This window comes from Anser anser (genome assembly GCF_964211835.1).
Source record: "Anser anser genome assembly, chromosome: 9".
Lineage (NCBI taxonomy): Eukaryota > Metazoa > Chordata > Aves > Anseriformes > Anatidae > Anser > Anser anser.
The window spans coordinates 9248607-9273713 of NC_139729.1; the positions used below are offsets into that span (position 1 = coordinate 9248607).

The window sequence follows — 25107 nt, forward strand, 5'->3', positions numbered from 1 at the left end:
AAATCACATGAAGACTCACCTGAACGTGGTACACTGAAAGTCAGGTTCCAACAACACTCCAGGCAGCTAAGCTGCTGTGAAGATAAGGAGATGCCCCAGCAAGCACAGCTGGCCTCATGAGGGCCCAGGTGGCTGAGGCACCATTGCTGGCTGCAGCCACCCACCTGACACTCACCTGCATTTGATACTACTTCACCCAAAACCCCCACCAGAAGAGTTTTTGTGGCACTTACTTATTTCCACCAAAAAAAAAAAAAAAAAATGAATACCAGAACACTTAATAGCAGTCAGTCCCAAATGACAGGTGAGATGAATATTAAGTCTTTCTTTATAGTCAACTTAATTAGCATAAATGCTCTTTTTGCTTCATTTACTACAGCAATGCTTTACAGCAAAGCCACAAGTAATGGTTCTTCAGAGAAGAGAGTTAATACCCTGCCCACCTGGAAATGGCAGCAGGGTTTAGATTCACTTCCCCCACTCTCCTCCCCCCTCCCCCCCCCAAAAAAAAATTAACAGGAATTAAGAACTCATTACTCACATTTTGCAATAAATATGTTGATAGCATTAAATAGGAGGCTAAAACTGCCCTACAAGGGTTGCAATGGCTCCAGGTGCACAGTGTAAGCAAAGCACTATGTGCCCCAATCTCTTCAGTTCTGCCAGCAGGAAGCCAGCACTGAGGGCTGACCCCCACAGCCACACATCTTTGGTTTACTCTGGTAAGAGCCAGGTATATCTAATTGCTTCCAAAAGGGGTACACACTGAGAGTTTTATTTTATTTTCAGAACTGTAGTGTATGTACAAATATAATGATTTTATTCAGGCTTCTCAGAAAAGACCTTTAAGCACATTTCTAACTACTGTCTAAGTTACCACACAGTGAAATATGCTAGGTGAGATGGAAAAAGGGAGATCACAGCTGGAATGCATTTTATGTCATCACAGCAACAGTTTACTAAACGCTGCTGAAACAGGTGTGCAGCTGGGTATTTTTAGGCAGGATTGGATGGTTGGCTGACCAAAGCAGGGATATTTCTACTTAAATGATCATAAAACTGTGTAATTTTTCTTATATATCTATTCTTGCAGGGCACTTGCCCTCTTGCTCACAGACTACGTGTTAGGTTGTTACTTGGTACTTTTGGCATGGGATACTTTCTGCAGTGCTTCCACAACAAATTCCTTAGAACATGTATATTTTAATACAGAGTTACAATCACCTCAAAAAAGGTGAGGGAAAGGATCCTCAACTGAGTATACAAGCTACCTGTAGCCAATACAAGTATGTTTGCAGGACAGAATCTTAATTCCTCAGAGGTTAAAGCAGTACCTAAAGGTTTGTTTCTCCCAAGCCCCCCTTAGTGTGCTAGTCTGAATGCACCAAGAGAAAATCAGGAAGGGTAATACTTCCCCCCCACACCCCCCAAATACTCACACTCTGACAGTCTGTTGGTTTTATACAGACATAATGTCTACCTCTCACCACAACTCTGTATTTAATGATATTTTAAAGAAAGCTGGGTAAATTCCTGCCTTTGTCTTCATTATATACGTGGGCCAAATTAATTTAACTTGAGTGCAAAGTGAAGAAAAGACCTCTAAAATATATATAGTGTCCTTTACAGGACAAGTAAAGAAGCATAGAAAGGCAGATGCTTTCAACAAACTGCCTACAGACCAAACAGTTCTGGCATGTATCAAGAAACATACCTCAGTCTCTGATAGAGCTTAGTATACTTTTGCCTACTGCTCACCCAATTTCCCAGGAATGATTCATCCCAAACTCAGATATGACCTATTGAGGAAAAAAGAATGCCTTTTGGATATAGCCTTTCACATCTGACAACTCTGTAAAGGGGAATACCACTTATTTACATATACTCCTTCCTCACAAATCCTGATGCGAAGATTAGATAGCTTTCTGCTTTTCTCCTTTGCAACTTCCATATTTCAGAATGGAATAGCTGATAAGACAATGTTAGCAATCATTTAGAAGTATTATTTTATTACATCAGTGACCAGAGAAGTTAGGTGCTTAGAGTTCCAGGCAAAATAAAGTTTTCCTACTAAAAATGTTCAGTGACAGCTTTACATATCTGGAAAAAAAAAAAAAAGGACAAAAACAAACACACACGAAGAGGGTTAAAGGTCAGTAAGACGGTTTCTTAAAAGCAACACAAAAAACTCTGCAGGCACACCAGTAACTAACTCCCCAGTGCACGCTTTCAAATATAAGACCACTCAGAACCTGAATCAAACACAATGAGCTGTTGGAGTTTAGCCTTGCCATCTAACATTAAAAGTTATACGATTCTTTGTCAACAGTCATTATTTCCATGTTCTAGGAGATACAAGAATGCTCCAATTCTTAGTTGGAATAAATAATTGATACTACTCTGTAAATCTCTCTAACCTCTTTGTAGCATCACAATAACTATCACGAGACATCCTGCTCTCTTTCACATAGGAAGCCTAGAATATATGTGAGCTTTGATTCTCTAAAGCACATTTAAATTCAGAGGGGAGGGATAAGCCAGAGTGTGGCTGGGTTTACAATCTGATAGGCACCTCCACTCCAGGAAATTGCAGAGAAGTTTGACAGAAATTAATCAACCTTAAGCTGTTAACACAGTACTTTTGTGACTAGATTGCTCTCTTTCAGTCCAGCACTGAATCAGGTTTATGTCCCTAGCTTGGTCTAACGAATATGGGCTAACATACACTCCCAATTAAAGTGGAAAAGCCAACAGGAAAGAATATTGATTTTATTTTAACCCTTGCTCTAAACCATTTACAGAGGAATAACGCCATGCTCAACACACACCCCAAACTTTGCCTTTTCAGATTCTACCCATCTAAATTAATGCACTGGGGACTGTGGCAGCTACGCAATAGGGATCAGACCACACAAGCACATTTGACTTGTTCAGGATTTTTCACAGCCCTCTGCTTAAGGGCTTCCTCCTTTTCTCCTCTATTTTGTTGAGGAAAGAAATAAGTATCATGGGGTACTATGTGGAACAGGATTCTGCAGTATCTAGCTAAAGATTCCTGCCTTTCCCTGCACTCACAACTCAAAATAAACATTGTCATTATTTTTTATTTGGTTTAGGCAACAAAGCTCATTCCTTTTAACTGCTAAAGAGACAGAAAGAACATGCTTCAGATCAGTTTCCAAAAGACCGTAGAGCTGTTATAACATCACTTCAAAAGGTCTGGCTAACCTTTTGTAGCATTAGCTAAACTTGGATTTGCTCTTATGATTTAAGAACTATTCAGTTTGATGTCTTTTCAACACTCCATTGGTAGAAATAAGCTGTTATAAAGACAAAGGCTGCATTTTTCAAAACTGTACAGGAACCTGGACTCCATTTTTTAAAAACTGCACACTCTCACGAGCAAAATTCTCCCTGAAGTCAAGGGGAGCTGTAATTCATTTAGACACCTCTGGCTATCTTACAAACTCATTCAAATTAAAAGGAGTGAAATTTCATTTAAATCCATAAGGCTTTGTAATTTTCATACTAAAATATGACAAAGATCCCTTATTTTCTCTGACATGAAGCTTCTTGATTATGCTATGATCAGTTTACAAATTGTGCCAAGAAACATAACCCAAGATGGCACAAATACTTAAAACTTCCAGTTTTTAAGTATTCAAACTGCTATTTATTTTGAGTAGCTTACTTGACCTTTTCATTATTTAGGAAGTGAAATACATATTTTATAATATTATTTCCATTAAAAAGTTTTAGGAAGTGAAAGCATAAATTATGCCTGGTTTTGAAAAAGCTGTGTTTTTTTTAAAGGGAATTTGTCTGTTGGTCGTAGGCTCCAAGGAGACCCTCATGACCAATATTGCTGGGATTTCCTGTGCTGTTACCTGAAAAACAGTGTTGCAGCCTAGAAACTACGACTTGTTCTTGTGGTTGTTCTTCAGAAGAAATAATAGTATCACCACAACTGGGGGAAAAATTTTAAAGGTGTTTTTTTTTTTTTTTTTTTAGTATTTTTAAGTCTTGTAAGTCCACCATACAGGGGGAGAGTTGGTCAAGTTTTACAAAATATTATCATTCCATCTCCTTGTTGTTCTATTCAGCAATAAAATACTTAAACCCTTTTTTGGTACTTCAGTCTATATCCTAAAGCATGTTTCAAGCATGTTCACTGGGGTGTGGGACCTCTGAACATAGTGAATAGCTTACCCTAAAAATCTCTTTCATGTAAAAAATATACTTAGTACTATTGTCAGCTTAAAGCTGCTTCACAAAAACTCCAGTTTCTCTGCTGATACTGTTGGTGAAAGGTATGACTGCATATAAACAAAAGATAATTTAGCTGCAATGTAAATCCTAATTCATGGCCTATATGAAGATATTCTAGCAGTCTAGAAACATGTCAGAGTATTAATACCTCCTAAATGACCTTATTGTTGGAGTTTCTGCAGCATTTTCTGTTTTATTTCTTCATTTCCACGAAGGCCCAATAGGAAGTATGTCAGCCTGAACAAGAATACAGTATGGCAATAGTCAATGAGATCTTGAGAGACAGACAGGAATCTTTTTCCCTTCTGTAGAATAAATGAAATGTGTTTTTTGCAACTCAGCTTATAATGGTATCAATGTTTTAACTCTTCCCTCAATAATTTTCTCTTCACCATTTAATTCTGTTTTCTTCTTGATTCTTGTCTTTCTGCAACACCTGTAATTTACAGTCTTTCATTCCCGAAGCAAAATTCTTTGTCTGTCTCCCCTTTTCTGGCAGGTCTAGTGTTAGAAATCATAAGCAAATGGGATGGATCATAATGACAACAACAGGCAGATGATTTATCATTAAGATTATATGCCAAGTCAAAACATGTAACAAAATGTACGACGCAATCTCTGTGTTAATGTTTTTGTGAGCTCAAATGTTACATTAGAAAAATTATGACAGGTGATAACTGACACTATTAGAATGGTGATAAAGTTAACTGTTTATAGGATGAGATTATACTTTAAAGGTTACAGAAGGCAAAAAATGCGATTCACAGAAAACAACCAAGCTGTTTGAGACCAGTCAACACAACAGAATTCACCACAGCAATATTCACCAAAAAACAAGGAGTCCTACATCAGGTATTGTGGCAAGGAGACAGGTGAGACTGTGGTGGTTTTACCTTGCTAGGCAGCTGAACCGCTCTCTCATTTGCCTCCACAGAAGAGGGGAAGAATCATAGAATCATAAAGGTTGGAAGAGACCTTCAAGATCATCTGGTCCAACCATCACCCTACTACAAATGTCACCCACTAAACTATGTCCCTAAGTGCCAGGTCCAACCTTACCTTGAACACCCCTAGAAGAAGAAAAGGAAAGAAACAACTCATGGGTTGAGATAAGGATAATTTAATTAAATGAAAAATAATTAAGGGACAATTATTATTAATTAAATAATTTAACTAAAGGAAAAAGGAAAAAGGGGAAAAAAAAGGCAAAGGCTGTGTGGAAGCACAGAGGAAAGAAATTACGCTCTACTTCCCACCAATGAGCAATGCTTGACTTGAAGCAGGGCCTCAATGTGTGTAGCCATTTTTCAGGAGGACAGTCTCCTAAAAACCTGGCTGCTCCTTTTTAGTCTTTTAGGCTCAGATTTTCTTCATTTGTATTACTATCTTTACCTCTAAACACTGTACTCAATGCAAAATAAGAGAGGAGAATATATAGGTTAGACTTAAGTGTTAGGCATCTTCGTCTCTGAAAGTATACAGAGACCACCCCCCAAAAGAAAATCTTTTAATGCTTCAAATAGAGCTGAACCAACCAATACCTCCAAACATCCTGCACTGAATCTGAAGTGGGAAATGGGAAGCTTTCACCCCTGAATATTATATTGCAGGTGTCTGGCCTTTATCCCCTGATTTTCTGGTAATTCCTGACAAAGGATTCATTGTTCTGTAAACCTAGCTAAATGAACACTTAACAAGTGAGCAGCTGGAGAATGTTTTCAGAAGCTTTACTTCAGAAAGATAATCGTCTCCACAAGAAAGAACAGAACACCAAGCAGAGTAATTGCAATGTACATGAATGATGCCATGTTCTGCTTCTTCAATTCTCTGAAGCCCAAGCTTATAGTTCTATCAAAGAAGTTACATTGTGAAGAGGAACATCTTACAGGCTTGAAAGCACCACGTTCGTAAGTCTAGCTCACCTCTCTAACATCAGACTATTACCAGATTCAAAACTTTATCCTTTGTGAGATTTATCAGATCCCTGGGAAGAGAAGAGTAAGCATTTCTCTTCTCCCCTCTACAGCGTAGCAAAATACTTTCCTAAGGTCACAGCGAAATTCCTCACCTAAACAGTAAGATGCCAATGCCCTAAGAGCTGTTAGCACTTGAGTCATTGCATGGCACACAAGCAGGTTAGCTTCCAGAGGACTGCAATGTTTAATATAGTACTATCATCCTCAACAGGTACACAGGAACGCAACAAAAAAGATTAACAAAATCTCTAGCTTTTCTTTCCTTCTTTCTTTCTTTTTTTTTTCTTCTCCCTTTTAAATGAGGCTATGAAAATGAGACTGGCACTGAGCCAGTGATCTGAAGGGCTAGCCAGGAAAATCAGGCAACTGAATGGAGTAGAAGCCAGTGACAGTTGTGCTCATGTTCAGTCTTTAGTTTGCAAAGCCAAGTGGCTTGAGCCCCTTATGGCCTTTAGAGGCAGAAAGGAGTGTGAGATAATCCTTCCCTGTATTTATTGGACATTGGTTTCACTCCATTCTAGACCTAGATTGCATTTCAGGACATCAACAGTGTGTAGAGGGCTACATTTGAGCTTCAGTCTCCACACTGTATTGTAGTATAAACGGCCTCCTGGGCTTGTGGAAATGGTGCATGGTATGATCACCACACAGAATATATTTTAAGAAAGAAAGAAAAGACCTGATAGTTAATAGATCTGAAAACAGAACAGAGAAGGGTAGTTAATTGATTTAATTTTCAGCTACCTTAAAAATAATTAACTTACAAATTGAACATCATATAACCCACAAACATAAGTGATGCAACTTAGTTCTGGTATATGTTTCTGCTCAATAAAGCAAGGCTGATATGACTCATTTCTCTAACACATAGTATTTCACCCTTTTTGCTACTTTGATTTCAAGTACTATTATTTTGGTATTTGGTGCTCACTACCCAGCTTAATATAAAGTCAAACTCCAGAAATATGGTTGAACCCATCAACCTTCTTGTTTTTATTTTTCTTAATATCTGAATTGAAAATTAATTAAATTCTAATTATATTAATTTAATGATTTCATAAAAGGGGATTAATTGTTTTTCAGATTAATCTCCACTGAACTCATCTGCTGCCACATCATCAAGGCTTCAAGAGTTCATAAAAGCAGCTGACACGGTCCTTTGTAAACAATAGCTGTTCATAATAAGACCACATTAAGCTATTTCCCTAAATTAAGAAGCATGAAATAGTTTTAATGATAAAACTTACAATTTAAATAAAAACTGTAATGCCAGCAGTTTCTCTATCAGGGATCTCTTTCATCTAGTTTCTGTTCCTACAGTCTATCTACCATATTAAGGAGAATCCTGATGTTCAAGAGATGCAATATGAAAATGCAAGGCTTAGTAGAAATTAAGACAGAATTAAAAAAAAAAAAAGTTGCTATCCTAAAAAAATAGATTGCAGGGAACTAGCTCTCAAAAGCAGTTGCAATACAGCATTCTAGTGATGAAATAAATTAAAGATAAACAGAATATAAAACAATTGCAATCGCTGCCATTTATTCTTTTTTTTAAATGTTTTGTTTTTAACCTCTATTCACTGATAAAACAGCGTTAATAAAAAAAGAACAGTGAATCAAGGGTTGAGGCTGGCTACATAGCATCAAACATTTAATTGTAGCAATACTGTAAAATATATCTATATTGCAGTAACTGTATAAATGTATCCACAACACATAGAAGTCATTATGAGAAACAAAAATCTGTGAGAGCACACACAAATGCGTGATACTTCTGTGATGGGTGGGTTGCTTGTGCATCTGCTGCAAAGCTTGCTGAGACTAGTCCCCATTTTGTCATGATTCCCCTGCTTTCTTACCAAAATCCTTTTATTTATTTGTTAATCAGTGATGAGAAGGACACAAATTAAAAGACAATATTTATTCTCAAGAGTTTACAAACTAAAAAGCTAACTAAACTTAAGTTATTGGAATGAAAAGCCATAAAAAACAATCAGTATAGTTGTTAAATACTAAAAGCTCTACATTCTTCATGTATTATGAATGGTTTTGAAGCACTTTTCATCAGGGGGCAGTAATCATCAGAATCTCATTACTCAAGCAGTCACCATCCTGAGTGATATCATCCAACAATTTACTAAATCAGAAATTAACATTTAGTGAACCACTACCATGTAAGTGGGAACCCTCAGGGAAACTACCCATATTTACAATATACAGAATATATTTTTCTTGTATAAAATATGCAGTGTTTCTGAGCCATGGGTTTATAATGCATTACAGTTTATAACCAATCGGGTTGGATGGCAGCTGCCAGAAAAATTAGACAGTTGCATAATCATAAGGAAAATCTAATCAGCTCCCCAACTAATATGAAGTAATTTCAGGAAGAGTTTAAGAAAAAAAATGTAAAGGATAAGATATCATAACAGAACAGTAAGTAAAAAGATCAGAGAAGACCGATGGTATCCTGAAAGAATGCTGATCTGAATCTGAAAGTTTCTGCCCTCAGGGAGTGGTTTACAGGGTTTTCCCACTGCACCAGGGATTACTTGCTGCTGTCCTTACTAGGCAAGGCTTATGCTTATCTCTGTTTTTAAGTCACTCAGTTTTCTGCTATACTTTAGAGCTCTAACTGCTCTGCAACTGTTTTCCTTCTAAAAGTGACTTAGTGCAACATCCAGCTAGCCCTTACTCAGCAGTGTTCCAGGGTAATTCTCCTTTTCTGTCACCCATCACCACTTACATGTGTTCAACTCTGTTAAGAAAATAGATACTGAAGTAAATGTACAATACCACTTAAGAAGTTATCTAATCAAATGCAGTTATGCAAATGCCATTCTCTGAAGTCAACATAATTTGAATAATAGGTCCTAATTGCCAAGTTAAGGACAACATCCTTGTTACAAAGCCTGTAGTCTATAGTCTCATTACTGCCCATCATAGAATACAAAACCTAGCTACTTGCCAGATTGACAGAATCAGACATTTCTCTGTTACTCACCAAATCTCAGGACACATACAAAAGAGGTTAGTCTCATCCACTATCAGTGGAGAGCTTTTCGAAAACAACAAATTTTAACTTATGCCTTGAACCAAACCAGACTTCAACAGTTATCAGTTTCCAAAGGAGCTGACTGAAATGCAGACTGATATTGGGAGAAAGATTTCAAAATTATCGTGTCCTAGAAATTTAGCAAGACGTTTCTCCATATTGTCTGACTTACTCACTGACAAATTCAGCTTATCTGATCAAAGTTGTAAAATTTGATCCACTTTGTCATCAAGTGATGGACAGTATGAGGACTAAGGCAGCAGATGCTTACACTCTAGTCCTTGCTCAAATTAAGAGAGAATAAAGGATAGCTTGGAATTCAGGTAGACATATAAATGCCCTAATGTCAGGTTAAGTTCTGTGACACCCATATCAGCAGAAATCCCTGTATTTACATGAAGCAGTATTTTAAATTGTGTAATAAGGAAAAATACACTGAAGTTTTCTGTGTTTTCTCTGCAATGACACTTTGTAAAATAATTCTCATGGATTGCCTTTTCTGTGCTTACGGACAGCACTATAACCCAGTGCCTTCTTTTTGAAAGAACTACTATTCTACCCCTCAGAGGAAAACCATTCATAGCCTAAAAAAAATGTGGAGATGTGGCGGACCAGCAAATACAGCATCTTTCAAATAGGATACCAAGAAGTTTCCACAGCTGAAAGACTTAAAAATAAAGATGTTTTAAAATTCTGACACTTCAAAAATCAGCCCGGTGAAGCTGATATGCTCAGTTACACAGGGCACTAAGAGCATGTCACACTGATGTTTTGTTCTGCCAGAAGTCCTCCTCTGAATACCTTTAAAAACAGCTTTTTCATATGTAATGTTCCTCAGGAAAATTATTTAAAAATGTGTGAAGGCTTGCACCTACACATCAAATACATTGAATACTTTGAGTGGCTCTGTGTGCATAGGAGCATCTAATAACGGGCAAGGCTGGGAGTAACTCAAGTTCAAATAATCAAAAGCTCCGAATGAATCACTGGTTTACATGACAGACAGCATAGGAATTTGATAATTTACCATCCTGAAATCAGAGCTGATTTCCAATCATACACAAGTTAGGTAAGTTCTATGGCAAGAATGAGCAATATTATCTCCATGATCCATTTCAGCAGAATGCCTGCTGCTCTTTCAGGACATGATCTGTACACACCTCCCACTGAGGTTTCTAATTAAATAAAGATTGATGTAATCAAGAATGCCTGATTGGCCACGTTTGCTTGTTGCCCAAAAGAGAAAAATTTCCACTATTACAGGTAAGAGAGTCTGATGTGATTTTTTGGGGTCAGCTTGGTGTTCTGCATTAGCGCTAAGAAAGAAATGCAAGACTATAGGGAAACTTTGTCATTTCTAGAGAGCATTTTATTCTGCGAACAATTCATTAAATTGAAGAACTACTTATATTAGGTTGTATTCATCAATGAGAATAACAACCTACAGTGGTGCTACTCATAATGGTAGTGGTAATTCTCTCCTGTTTTTGACTTCCCTACTCTCACAACTTTATTTAAAATTAAAATTTGAAGGAGGAATTGTGTTGCTGTTTGCCCAGAGCTCAAGCAGACGAGCAATTCCTTGTTTATGTAGCTGTTGAAACAATACTTAACCTGAAAGAATAATATAAAAAGTTGAATGTATTGGGTTTTATTTTCCAACAACATACCATTTTTATAGGTTAGCAGCAGATTATCTTAATCCATTTGTGACCACATATGCAATCAGAGTATCTTTTTATTGCAAATGCAAGTACTTCAGACATTTTTACAATAAAAACAGTTACAAAATCAAAACCTTTATTTAACTGGAAGGGGGAAAATGATTTTTCTATGGGTGCAGGAAACTTCCTCACCTAGAATTATTCTTACTAGGTATGACAAATTCATCAATAGTAGGTCCAGACCTGCAGGGTTGCAACTAAATGCAGCAACCTAAAAAATTATTTTCACATCACTAAAACATGTCTAGAGTGTGTTCATATCAATATTGCAGCTTTTGTTTCTTAAAAGAAGGCACATCTTTATTTCATACCAAGAGGCGCTTATTACTGAGCACTGACCAAGTAGATTTATAATGCTTATTACTTTTTTCACATCTCATTCATATACTCATGTACGAATACTCGGTGATATTGATTACTTAATGAAAGCACTTATGTGAATGTTCAGAACTATCCTACAGAGTCAAGAGCCTTAAATATACATAATTTCATAAGAATGTATTTATTTGTAAATCCATCTATATTACTTTGTATATTCAATAAGTAAAGCTAAGATTATGAACCAGTAATGCCAAAATTGCTACATCAAATTTATAACAAGAATGAATATACATATTTAAAAAAAATACTTACTGCAAACGTTTTATTAAGCAAATAATCATACGAAGAGCAAATGCTAAGAATACCCGCAGAATCAAGTTCAAGTTAAGTTGAACTTACTTCATTCTGTATGCTTAAGAAGGTGAAGTTCAGACTATATACAGGTACAGTCTGTTGACTATTTATGTTGCTTTTCTTAAAGAAGTCCTAAACCACAAACACACATACTAGTACCACCTACATTTAATGATTCTTCAGTACATTTCAAGCAGTAACTAACTTGACCTTGCCAAAGCTCTAAAACTTCTATGACTAGGAAATTACAAAGATTTAAGTACAAAAATGAAGAAATAAGTACACTAGGCTTGATTTTTATTTTTATTTTTAATTCTAGCAAACTGATTCCAATCTATTCTGAATATTTATATACATGCACAAGTTTAAAGATATGGAGCGATCAGCCTACAATAAAGCAGAGATATGAGATGTCTGTAGTTTCAACTAAGATACTGAAAAAAAATTTAAAAAAAAGAAGAAAAAATGGATGTTTAAAGCTTCTATTCTGCTTTAAGGCTTTCATTTTTTTATATATTAACCATTTATTTCTAGCATCATTGAATTTATTAAGGATATTCATATCCTACTCCCTATTTAAAGTAAGAATAAAGCTTAATCATACTGCACTTTGATTAATATTTTTCAGGCTTTATTCTGTTGATTATTGTTTTCATATTTTGGCAGCTTGACAAATATTGCTGTGTATATTTAAGGAAAAAAATGAACTAAATGAATTTTTTTCCCTTCTAGAACTAATTATCGTTATATGCTTGCTCCCTGCAAATCTTAGCCATAAATGGAAACATTATATTTATCAAAAAATAAAAATAAAGTTGGGCACTAGGAATTGTAAAATTAAATATTTAGATATCATGGTAGAATGAATAAGATGTTAGCTCTGTCTTTTAATAATAAGGAATATCTATCAAAAGTGCATTTGATAGTACACCTCTTTTTTTTTCCTCCTAATGTGAAAAAAGCTGAGAAACAACAACAACAACAAAATCCTAGAATATTACTAAGTTGAAAACCATGTATAATTCAGCACCTAAATTGATTTTTAATTTTTATAATGTCTGGCAAAGTATTTTGTGGTTCTGAATACCCAGGGAGGTAAAGAACATTACAAACAAAATCATTGCTTTTATGTACAGACAGAAAGGACACAATAGTTGACAGAAACCAGTTCTTTGAATCAGTGGTAGGAATAGAAACACTGTTCCTGGTAGGAATAGAAACACCTTGAACACTAGAGATTTGCATCTAAGTCTACAGGACTGGTCAAGGAAATGAAAAAAAAAAAAAGTGAGAAATTCAGGAAATGTTTAACCACAAAAGGGAACACAGAGCCCCTTTAAGACTTTAAATAGAGGAAGAATTGAAACAAGGTGCCACCCACCAGTAGATCTTGCTACATTTTCCTATCTTATTCCAGTGAACTACCTTATAACTATATATATATATACACACATATATTTCTTTCTGCAAAGTAGTTGTGAATGCCTCTTACACTGCCTCATTTTTCAGAAGTCAGTTGTCTCTAGTAAAATAACATTTTCTCTCATACCAAGGACAAAGGGGATACTCAGTCTGAAAGCTGAAAGGGATAATATTCCAAAAATGCTGCCATGAGGCTTGGTAGGAGAACTAGCACAAAAACACCCAAATAAAATGCTTTACAGTTGGTATCAACACCAAGAAAGAATCCTGCAGAAAGAACCAAGACTGACATTGCATTCACACTGTGAAAACAGCATTTCTTTGGCGCTGCAATAAAGATGCCCTTCTTACAGTTGCTTATTCTGTAACATCAGTCAAACCACCACAGAACTATCCTAGTATATTTATCAAGGACTATTCTATTCATGAGTAACCCTACACAATAAATTACTGCTTAATATGGTCTAACAGGTCTACTAGAACCTGTAATTAAAAAAAAAAAAAAGTTAAAACTTCGTTATGGGAGGTAAATATACTTTCTTCTCCCCCATCCTCCCAAATTTCATAACTTTGAATACGTGCTTGTTCTCAGTTCCTTACTTACTTTTGTACTGGAGTCATTCATTTATACCCAAAGCCATTCTTGAACAGATACGACAAGTCTTTAGCAGCAGCAACAGATCTCTCTCTTTTTTTTTCAGTGACCTACGCCTTTTGTGAGGTGTCTGATGTCCAAGCTAACATACTTCTGCACATTGTCTCTCTGGGAAGACCTGTGTTCTGTCTTTTGCAGTTTAGCCTGCAGATGAGTATGTTAAGTTCAAAATTTGTTAACCCTCACTACGCACCATCAATGAACTACAAAACCAGGGTACCTACTTGAATTAAGAGCATCCAAGATCTCCGTGCCACATGGGTGCCATTCATCTTGACGTAAATCCCAACCCAGAGTCTCTTGGGTATTACCGCTGGTTTCAGCAGATGGTTACCCATTCAGAAGAATCAGTCATGGTGTTAACAGAGAAGGAAATAGCACTGAGTTTGCAAAGAACATATTTATTTCTCTTTTACTACTACTTTTGCTCATTCTCAGTTGCATTGGAGGTACTATTCTCTTATCAGTGATAAAGATTAGCTGTTTTGATGCAGCAGTAGATTTATTTTGTTATCACTGGATTTTATTTGATATTCCATTTTTCACTTGTTCAAGTGCTAGCAATTAGGAAGATAAGGCCCGTCAGGAAAGGACCCATATTTGCTGAGCACAGGAAGAAGGTTATGCATTAGAAATATACCATTTTTACAGAGGAGGCTGGAAAAAAGACAAGGTACTGCTGTCTGCATTTCACTAGAAGAAATGACAACTAGGTCCAGGGCTTGGGTTGTTATTACCAGAGCAGTAGGTTCAAATAGCTCTTTAATATTTTATTTTGTATGTATAATTTTAAAGCTATCACCCTTTTTGATATTTGCAGAGGTAACAGTCATCTATTTGCTGCAATAACACAGCCACGACCATAAAACAGAAGATGCAGTGCTCTTCCAGCAAAACTGGAGAGGCAGGGGATGCAGTTGGGATTTTTCCTCCAATTAAATTTTTAGTTGTTTATAATTCTCTGTAGTAGTTTGGTTGGTCAGATTTCCCCAACAGCACTATTTTGTGCAATACTCCCCTTAACCAAAAGTGAGCCCTGACATTTTATTTTATTTTTTAAACCTGCTAATGTTCTAAAACAAAATCTGTTCTGTCCCAGAAGGAATTAAAATCTGATTTCCCAGGTCCTGCGGGCTCTATTTCCTCTTAAGGACAGTTACACATACATACCCTGGGTCAAAGAAGAAATTACAAGAATTTATAATTTTTAGATGAGAGCAAGATAAAATGAGCATATGAGAAAACTGGCTGATGGGTGAGTTGTGAGGTATGAAAATAAGCAAGCAGCTCATGGCCTTCCTTAGTCAATTCAAGTTTTTGTTAACAACTAATGGGAAGAGAGGGAAGGCTCTCTTTCACTCCTTTTCTAAGTTGTTTCCATTGTCATCAGCAAAAAAGCGTGTAATGCCTTAAGTGCAGAATACTAAAATATTAATTTCTTTGCCCTAGTTTCATGCTCTGTGCACCGTCCTGAAGTGTGATAAGTTACTTATTTTGGTAGTCTGATAAAAAATTGATTGATTCTGATCAGTGCAAACCTCTTAAAAAGCCTATTTTTACTCAAGTATAAACTTAAAAGCAAGCACAACAAAAGTGTAAAAAAAAAAAAAAGTTTTCATAAGTTATATTGAATGGTAGCATATGAAGACTACCTCAGAGTAAGTATTACGAATAGAAGCATTCACAAAACTGCCTGAAACATGCAACATCTATTTCCTTTTGTGTATTCAGACTTCTGCTTTATAAAGTTTACCTACTGACTTATCAACCTGAAAAAATAATTAAAAATTTAGAATAAAAATAATTAAATTATATATATATAATATATATTATATATACTAAATTAATAAAATTAATTAAAAGTTAAGCACAGTTTTTCAGCGCCTTAAATTATTTCCCATTCCTTTTGAATCAGTTTTCACTTATTTATTCAAAGCTAGACTTTCATTCATAAAGCTGTTTTCACTTCTCTTCTGTTTGGATTTTTGCACCTTTATTATAGGAATATCTTCAAATTCTCACATTTTCATAATAAAATTAAGCCAAAATGATTTAAAAAGTTATGATTTATTTATGATTTAGGCTTATCATTTAAAGACAATTCGGTAACCAAGATAACTTTTGTATGTCACACCACACTGAATAAGCAGATTACACACAGACTGTAGGAGAACACTAATTATAATTTTTCTGCTGTGCTTTCACATGCAATATAAAAACTACTGTTTCCAGTAAACAGTAAGCAGTGTCTTCCTACTTGTATCTTGTACATTGAAGCATAAGACTATTTCATTTTCTACACTATTTTTAACACTTACATCAGCTGAGTGTTCAGCCCCATGCCCAACAGCCCTCGGAGACAACAGCAGACTGCCATGCATGGTATATTCTATAGCAGCTCACCCCTAAAGGGGCTGGACCAAGATCACCAAAACATTTTATAAAGGGCATTGAAAAGCTGACAGATGGCAACGGATGGGCCAAATCTGATTTGAAGAGAGACTTTTTAATCAAAAATTTTATACAAAGCTTAGGGGGCTTATTCTTTTTACCACATATGATTCTGCCTTTCATGATGCTGCTCTTAGTAAGGAGTTCCAAACAACAGCCAGTTTCCACAAATAAGCCCAGCACTGTGCTTGCATAAATGGGCAAACATCCATGGAAGCCAACAGAGCTGCAAAATTTTCCCCTTTGGCCTAAGTATACTCTACCAAGAGACCACAGGAGTGAAGCATCAGGCAAAGGGCCCATCCTAAGCACAGTCCCCACCCTCCCAGCCCCACTTCAGTGCCGATTGGGATGTAGAAGTTTTGTTGTCCTAAATATAGAGTTCTTGTCCAAAAGCACCTGGAAGTTGATGTTGATTTACTGTCATCATTTCAACTCTAGCATGCTCACTAATTACAGTGTTATATTTCATGTAATTTCTGTACTCCAGATTCCTCATCAAATACATTAACTGTTCTTGTCTTCATTCATAACTTTTTTCATTAGTGCACCTGGAACATCTCCAAGGCAAGCATCTCAGTAAGGAGCTTAAACCTTGTCAGAAACATCCATTAAATTTGTCAGATGTACTAACAAATCAATCAGCCAACCAATAAGCCTCTCAAATATTTTATTTTTAGCAGCTGGTTAAAGAGGGATCTACCCTGACTTTATTCCAAAAGAACACCTAAGCCTAAAATATTGTGTTTTTTAGTTGTATCTACTACTTCAGAATAACATGCACTTACATGTCTTTATAATGTGATAGAAATAAATTTAAATGTCTAAATTACATTTATTTAAATAAATTTAAGGAATTAAAATTTATTTAAAATAATGAACTAAATTGTAAAAGCAACTCTTACTGAGATGATTTCTATAATAGGCTGGTTATTGCTTCCATTCATCTATCCAAAATACTTCTCCTGTTTTGAAGCTAATATAAAAAAGAAAATTATATATATTAGGATTTTTTTAAAATGAGTTAAAAATAAGAAATTGAAAATTCAATTCCCTCACATATTCAAAGATAATATAAAACTGTTTTTCAGTAGGCATATCACCATGTTACTTTCATGCCAATAAGTTAGAGCTACACTCAATCAAGTAGCTAAAAACTAATTGCTTTGCAGAACTAGTTATTTTTCCTCTCAATCCTTGTATTATTTTCTAATCTAAACATATAAGATAATGTTAAAAGTGAAGGAAACTAACCTATGATCTGAATTACTATATTACCAAGATAGTGTAATGTGTGTGTGTGTGTGTGTCTGTGTGTGTATGTATTCAAAATGCATATGCAGGTTTAATTTTGTCCGAAGGAGAAAAAGAGAAATTTTAAAAATTATGTGTGTCATAAACGTGTGCAATATACCTACCTATATTTTATTTATGCATGCTTTCATGGGTTTCCAGTACAAAGAGAATGTCCCCCAAGTTCAGTGTCATGGAAGTGCATAAAAAAGTCAAACCAATTTACAATCCATTAGACTGAAACAAGGAGACATCAAGAGAGAGATCAACTATCCAAAGAAATGGATTAGGGCATCAAGAAGATGATTGAAAGCTGCACAAATAGTAGTGTATTGAAATGATGTGAAATTGCTAACCACTAGCATCTCCTCCTAAATTACACTCGGCTGAGCCAATTAGCTGGGCAGCTCTTGTGTTTGACATCACAGCAGGAGCAGATGGCAACAAGGGCTCTGCAGCACCAGTGATGTGGCTGAGTGTAAAAGACTGCAGAAGACTACCACTAATGATATATTCACCAAATTTCTGTTTGACCCTCCCCCTCATGATGAAGGTGGCAACCAAAAAGAAAAGCTAAAACTTCTATAATCGGGAGCAGAATTAGGACAACATAAAGCGCTTCAAAAGAGCCTCCTGGCTAGTACTCCATAGGCATCTTTCCTGTCTGAAAGATGTCTGTGATGTGATTGTAAGGTATTATTCCTTATTCCAACCTACTTCCTTATTTTACCAGATTGTCATAAATTCTTGTTTAACAGAGCCTACATTATTGCTTTTTATTACATTATTGCTTGTGCAGCAATGCCAAAGAAAAAAGGTATTTCCATTTTGTATGCAGTTAACCCTTACACCTTATAGAAAATGACTTTGTAATAAGAAACGAGATTTATAGAAAACTTGCTTGGATGTTGCTTTCTAACTTCTACATTCTTCACACAGAACACTTTTGTCTCTACCTGTCTTGCATAAGACTCTTTCAAGTAAACCAACAGAATACTTTCAATATGAATAGCTGCTGACTCCAAGCAGCAAAAACGTATATTTGTGCTAAACATTTGTGTTTATCCCCGCTTAATTACTTCCTTCCAAGGTATTTCTGAAACCCTGTTTGACTATCACAAATTTTCATCAAGATGTAATTAAGTGTTCCATGCATGTTAACTAGATAAGATATAGAGAGAACTATAAAATAAGAACTTACAAGGTAGGAGCTATATTTGACCAAGTATTGTAATTCTGAATAATCTCTTCCATTGCCAAGAACAGTCTAGCAGATATAGATCTTCCTGGTGACATAATCAGGCTTGCTGTAATCCTACTGCATTTCATTTATTTCTAATGGCACAGTATTAATGCCATGTTTTACTTGCTCGGAATAGCAACAATGGTACATAATAAACAACCAAGTGACTAACTGGGTAAATATATTCTAGATTTTCTGTCCCCTACAGGGTGAATAGGTATATTGTGCATTGAACCAATTATTGGCACAAAATAAACTGTAAAGAAAAATCTCCATCTATTTTCTTTGAAGGGCAAACAAGAAGCACATAGAAGAGAGCTGAGGCTTATGTTCAGCAGTGAGCATGTCTTAGAATAAAATAAATACATTCTTGCAAAAAGAATTTAAGAGCTACAGATTCAAGGAAGGAATGCATCAAGGCTCAGGAACATTTGATGACTTGTCAGTACTGCAATAATTATCAATTACAAGAGAATTGCCACATCCGCGTCAATTGTGAATAATGAAAAAATTTTCTCCCGTACCTTAAAGTATTCTGAAAGCAATTTAATTTTAAGTTGGTTTTATTTTAATTTTAGAAACAATTCAGATTTTTTTTGATTCCATTCCTCTTACTACTCCATGTAAATTCTCTTACCAGTTTTATGTAGTTAGATAGCAGTTGCTAGTTCATGAAACATAATCTTCATTCAAATAAATTCCCCAAATTCCCCATACATCCACAACCAAAGGGGATCTTAAATCCAGTCCAGTTTCTTCTGAGAAATGGTGAGTATTTAGGTCATTTAATTTTAGGTATCACATCAGAGAAGCTGTGAGGAGCTTGCTTTCCCCACCCAGTGAATGGAGCTTTCTCCAACACCCCACTGCTCAAAAACTGGTTAACTTCCAGCTCAGGAACTGTCCTCCCTACATCACCTTTTAGTCTGAGAAACAAGAGTCATGCTGATGTCAGAGAACATATTTTAAATGACATTATCTGATCCATTTAATACAGATGCATCCATCTTCATTTTTATGGAGAAGTTGATCCCAAACCATAAAGCAAAATTTCCACGCACTAGCCTATTGCCACTGACAAAGAACCCAAGCTGTGAAGACTAAGAGACTCTCCAGGTATCTGGGATAAGGTTAGGTATTTCTAATTGTGGGGTTCTTTTGGCTTTGAATTGTTTCTTCAATTAAAAATGTCTTAGATTTGTTATTAAATTAATACTGCTAGCCCGTGTATAGCTTAATATCTGTTTGGAATTTTGACACAAGGCTAGTCAGAGGCTAGTCTCAGCAACTCTGGAAACTAGCATCTTACAATTCTAGTGAAAAGCTTTTTTTTTTTTTTTTTTTTTCCCCTTCCGCTTTTAATTGCAAAACAGATCAAGTCATAGTCCCAGCAACAAGATTGTCAGCATTGGCTCCTTCATTGTTGTTTGTTTGTTTTGTGGTGGTCTGGTTTGTTGTATTTTTTAAACTTTTGCTCTTCTGCCACTTCATAATCTATAATTTCTGAAGATCAAAGGAATATGAAAAAGCCAGAAGGGAGAATATGTGCAGTAAAAAGTCCATTATATCCGGTAATAAAATCTTTCTTACCAAAGCTGTTTAAAATTAAAAGTAAATGAGTATATTGCAATTAACCTGAAACAAACACAGATGTCCAACAGCATGACAAGTTTGAATCCCTACCAATCTCTTTCATAATCTCACCTCTAAAAATTTGTTCACAAGAACAATTAACAAGAAAATTAAATCTCACTGAGAATTGAAAGCCCTAAATGAATCAAAGGCAAACAATGCAGCTTCTTCCTAAAGTAGCATTAAACTATTTAAAGACTGTAATTTAAATATTTTAGCAAGTATAACTGTATTATATATGCAGATATCATAAGTTATCACATTTAAAAATAGCAAGAGAGGTCTGATATTAGTGTCTACTTATTTTTGATGTACTAAAAAAAAACACACTGAGATAATAACAAAAAAAAAGTATTTAGCCGATATTCACTGTCAAGGTTCACAAGGGACATCTGGCCTTTCATGACTATTATGCGATTACAGTCAACACAGAACAAGGTAATGCAATCTGGATATGAACCGTTGCCAAGGTGTTCACTCAATACAATCTGGACATTTTGCCATAAGAGTGAACTGTAAGAGCCAGTTTGCTGTCAACTGTCCTCAATGTACTTTCTTCTGAATTTTATACGAGTCCAAGACACGCAAAGGGCATTTATGGCTCAGTCATAAAGAAGTTAAATAATAGTCATTAGGGATTATTTTTTTTTTTTACCATACTTTTTAGGCCTCCATTTTTGTGTGTATTCAATGTAGCCATACTAGTTAAGAGTAAAAAGAACCATTTACACAGAAAGCTATGGCTCCTTTTTAAAAGTATGTTATTTTGAAATAAAATTATCATTTCAAAACAAAGAAAGACTTACACAATATAGTGAAGCTTGTTGCCCTCCTCTATGACTAAGTTAAGAATCAACTATAATGTAAAGAACATTGCTAGCTGCCTTCAGCCAGGTCACTTTTATACAGATCTTCTGTTTCCTTTCCCTTACCAAGTGGCCTTGTCATTGCCAACACAGACATCCTCTCCGAATCCAAAGAAAGTGAGCACCCTGAGTTTTCAATAAAATGCTACCACAAGCTTAAGTGTCCTCCCAAAGCCTGTCTAGCAATTTCATTTCTGAAAAAATACAGTAAAATAAAGTAAAAAACATCTAACATCATAGAATCATAGGACAATTCAGGCAGGAGGGTACTCAGAGGTCTCCAGGCCAATATCCTGCTCAAGCAGGAGCAGCTAGGAGGTCAGGTCAGACCAGGTCACGTAAGGCTCTATGAAGCCTTGAATGTCTATCAAGATGGAGGTGCTCCAATGCCTGACTGTCCTCCTGGTGAAAAAGTTCTGCCTTATGTCCATTACAAACCTTTCTAGCTTCAATTTGTTGTCTTTCCTTCTCCCACCATAAAGAGCCCAGCTCCATCTTCTCAGTCCCCTCCTAAACAGGTGCTGGGGGGCTACTGCTATCTTCCCACAAAGCTGTCTATTCTGCAGGCTGAACAAACTCCATTCCTTCAGTTTCTCCTCATGGGAAAGTGCTCCAGCCTCCTGATCAGCATCATTATGATGATTTCCGTATAAAAGCAGGCCCAATTGCTTCTGTACATTTATATTTAACTTCTCTTTTCCAAATTAGTACGACATTTTTGGTTATGATGGCCATGATTCAACTTTCATTTTGCCTCTGTTCCTTTAAATTCATGGTTTTTTTTTTTTTTGTTTTTTTTTTACTAAGTTTGCATAGTGCAGTTACACAGTTGCCTTTATCCAGGAAAAGTGGAATAAACAGAATAGTCTACAAGGAAAAAGCCTCAAAGTACCAAAGCAGAAAAAGAGAAAAGCAAACCTCACCTCAAGACTCCAGTTATCTACTACATTTTGCTTGCAAACTACCTGCATTAAATGTGTATCTATTTTGTGTACCATAACACCTAATGAGACAAGATTTAAATTTTTTTTTTTTTGAAACCAATTTGAACAGTCTTTTATGTGGATAGTAAATTCATGATGCACCACAAAAAAATAATAGGAGCTAACCATTTAAGAGAAAAAGGCAACTTACACCTCCTTTCTGCCAAGGTCCTTCTCATACCCAGCACAAGAAACATAAAGGTGACTGCAACAGCTGAAATAAGGATCCCAACAAGTGAGCAGATCAGCTGTATTTTACCATTGTTAGTATTTCCACATGCTGTGGCTACATTAGGGCCATCCACCCTCTCTGAATTAGCAGGTATCTGCTAATATAGGCAATTTATTTTTTTGAAGTCTCTTGAGCTCTCCTATAACAAAATTCCAGAAACATGAAAAACTAGGTTTTATAGTAGTAGCCCCGTTGTTCTTAATACGTGTTCTTAAAAAGAACAGCAAATTCTTGCAATATTGCCGTCAGCTTCTTGCTGTCTCCCTGCATCTCAGTGGGATCAGTACCCTTCACAACCTCCCAGTGACACTTCCCTATGCATTTAACGTGAGAAGAAAATACCTTGAAGACACTTTTTTGTTTCTTTACATCATGAGCTGTGTTTTCATAGTAAATAAATCTGTTCTACCTCTTTATATTAAATCTATAACAGCCAAGAGTAGATAGAAAACTACTCGATGAGCTTATCTAATTTATTCCATGTTTTCAGTAAAAACAAATGAACAATACAAACAAACAAACACACACAGAGGAAACTTATTTTCTTCTACACATAACAGAACCCCAAGAGTAAGCACTCAAGTAATGAAATTTCTTGGTAATTTGCCTACCTCACTGCCAGGGAGCTGCTGGTGCCCATGACAGCCGTACAGACAGAGCTGTGCAGCCATGATGATATACATCTCTAACAGGATTGTTAGCTCAGGTTCAGCATCCACGCTAATCCAATTGTATGGGCTGCACCTACTCCAAACATGGTACATACATATCAGAAAAGATTATGGGAGGAAAAAAGAGTGACATCTGAGGAGAGTAAATCGTTCTTGTGCTTGGTGTTGCAAAAGACTATGTTCAGTACTGCCTGGTTTTGAGACACAAGCATTTATAACTTTTTTTATAGTCTAAACACACAGTAGATAGGACAGTGGCAGAAATCCTAGGTCAAGAGAACAAATTGGTTTGATCCACTTCACACAGCCAGAAGCAGGAAATTTGAGTAGAAAATCAATGCCCTAAACTACCTGCCCAGAGTTGAATTCTTTGTACTCTCCTTCCCCCTCTTGCTTCATAAAAGTAGCATCACATGCATTTTTTAGGCTGCCCTAGCAAGGATGGGAAGCAGCTGCACTTACAGACTATTGTGAGAACTTATTCCAGTCCAGTAAAACAACACTGATGGAGCTGTGATTGGAAAACATCTGGGTTAAAGGAAAGATGGTGAGAACATCTGAGAGCCCCAAAGACAATTGCTGATCAATAAGCAAAATGAACTCTAAAGATTAAATAATGACCTACTTAGGCTGTTTTTTTGGTTTACTTTTAATATTTAGAAACCACTTTGGACAAACCGCATGTTCCTCTTCTGCACTGCATTAACTCCAGTAGTTCTACTCTGGGGAATACATTTTAACATGTCATTTTTCCAACTAATTTAGCCTATTGATTTTATTTTTAAAGCAAACTGGAATCCTGTAGTGCCAGTTTTGTTGTGGTAAACTTCTAAGTGGTGAAAATTCCAAATCCACTTTGTTATGTTACTGAAACTTCACTGTATTATAAAGATTATTCCGAACCTGCATAACTAATACTTCATGCCTTTATAAATGATTCATTTTTTAATTCATAATTCTTCACTTAAGGATATGGCAGCATAGGAAACACAGAAAGAGCTGAAGGAGGCAGATATAATTGCATTATTGCTCCGACCAAGGAAGGAATGAAAGTGTAAAGAGAGATTCAAGTGGAAGTTGTACTATTAGACTCAGAGTAGTAGTTTATTCCTTCCCTTGGGCCCTCACACTACTTACTTCAGCCCTCCCTAAGAGTCCTTTAGGTTATTGGAGTACTAGAAGGAAAGATGGCCACAAATTTTTAATGCCCAAGTTGACAGACCCCTGAAAGCAAAAATGGAAGGATCAAGATGACTACTTGACTACTTAATTGGAATACCAAATAATAAAGAAAAAAATTAACACTAGTATCATTCTTGTTTGTTTCAACCTTTTCATTGCCAAGTTACATGACTCTGAGTTATGCTTGCTATTGTCACTTTTCAAGTAACTGAATTTATATCAACAAATGTTTAAAAATGCTTATTTGCACCTGAAATTGCCAGAACTTATTCACCTATGATATTCACTGCAAGCACAATAACGAAGACATCTAACTACAGTGGATATTTGTCACTTTATTTCCATCTGCTTACACATACTTGGCAAGCATTGATTTTAAGAAGGGATGAGCCTCTTTGAACCCAAGGCAGCCCTCAGTGTCACTCATGCTATAACAACAAAATTATTCCTCAGCCCTTTTTACCCCAAAACAAAGAAATTAGAGGCCAATATTTATTTAACTGTATTATGTGTGCTCTAAATCAGCATGAGACTGTTACTACCAAATAGAAATTATATTCTTAAAATCATAAGTTTGCTGACTAATCTGTTACATGAACTTAGGAGTGTCTTCAGATCACGAAAGTCCCACTTTAAAATGTTTGAAGTCATTTAACATAGGAGGCAAAATGTTATGTATTTTCTATGGTACTTTGCTTCTCCTGTATCATTCAGAATCTAAATTCAGAGCTGAGAAAACACCACTGATTTTAGAGAGCTAGGGAAGTGTGTAGAATCC

General features: G+C 35.9%; 1 protein-coding gene across 8 annotated transcripts in view; it reads right to left on the reverse strand.

Annotated features, from left to right (window-relative positions):
* The window catches only part of CLSTN2 (calsyntenin 2), a 342914-nt gene that overhangs the window by 168120 nt on the left and 149687 nt on the right, over positions 1 to 25107 (reverse strand). The window contains exons 1-2 of one of the 8 annotated variants that reach the window (XM_083849248.1): positions 176 to 196; positions 20 to 74 (exon numbers count right to left, since the gene is read on the reverse strand). The exons of the other annotated variants lie outside the window; for them this stretch is intronic. Coding sequence (XP_083705374.1) covers positions 20 to 74; positions 176 to 181 — 61 coding nt within the window. The 5' untranslated portion in view covers positions 182 to 196. Of the gene's footprint in view, positions 1 to 19; positions 75 to 175; positions 197 to 25107 lie in introns of those variants that run through there. 8 annotated transcript variants of the gene reach the window in all.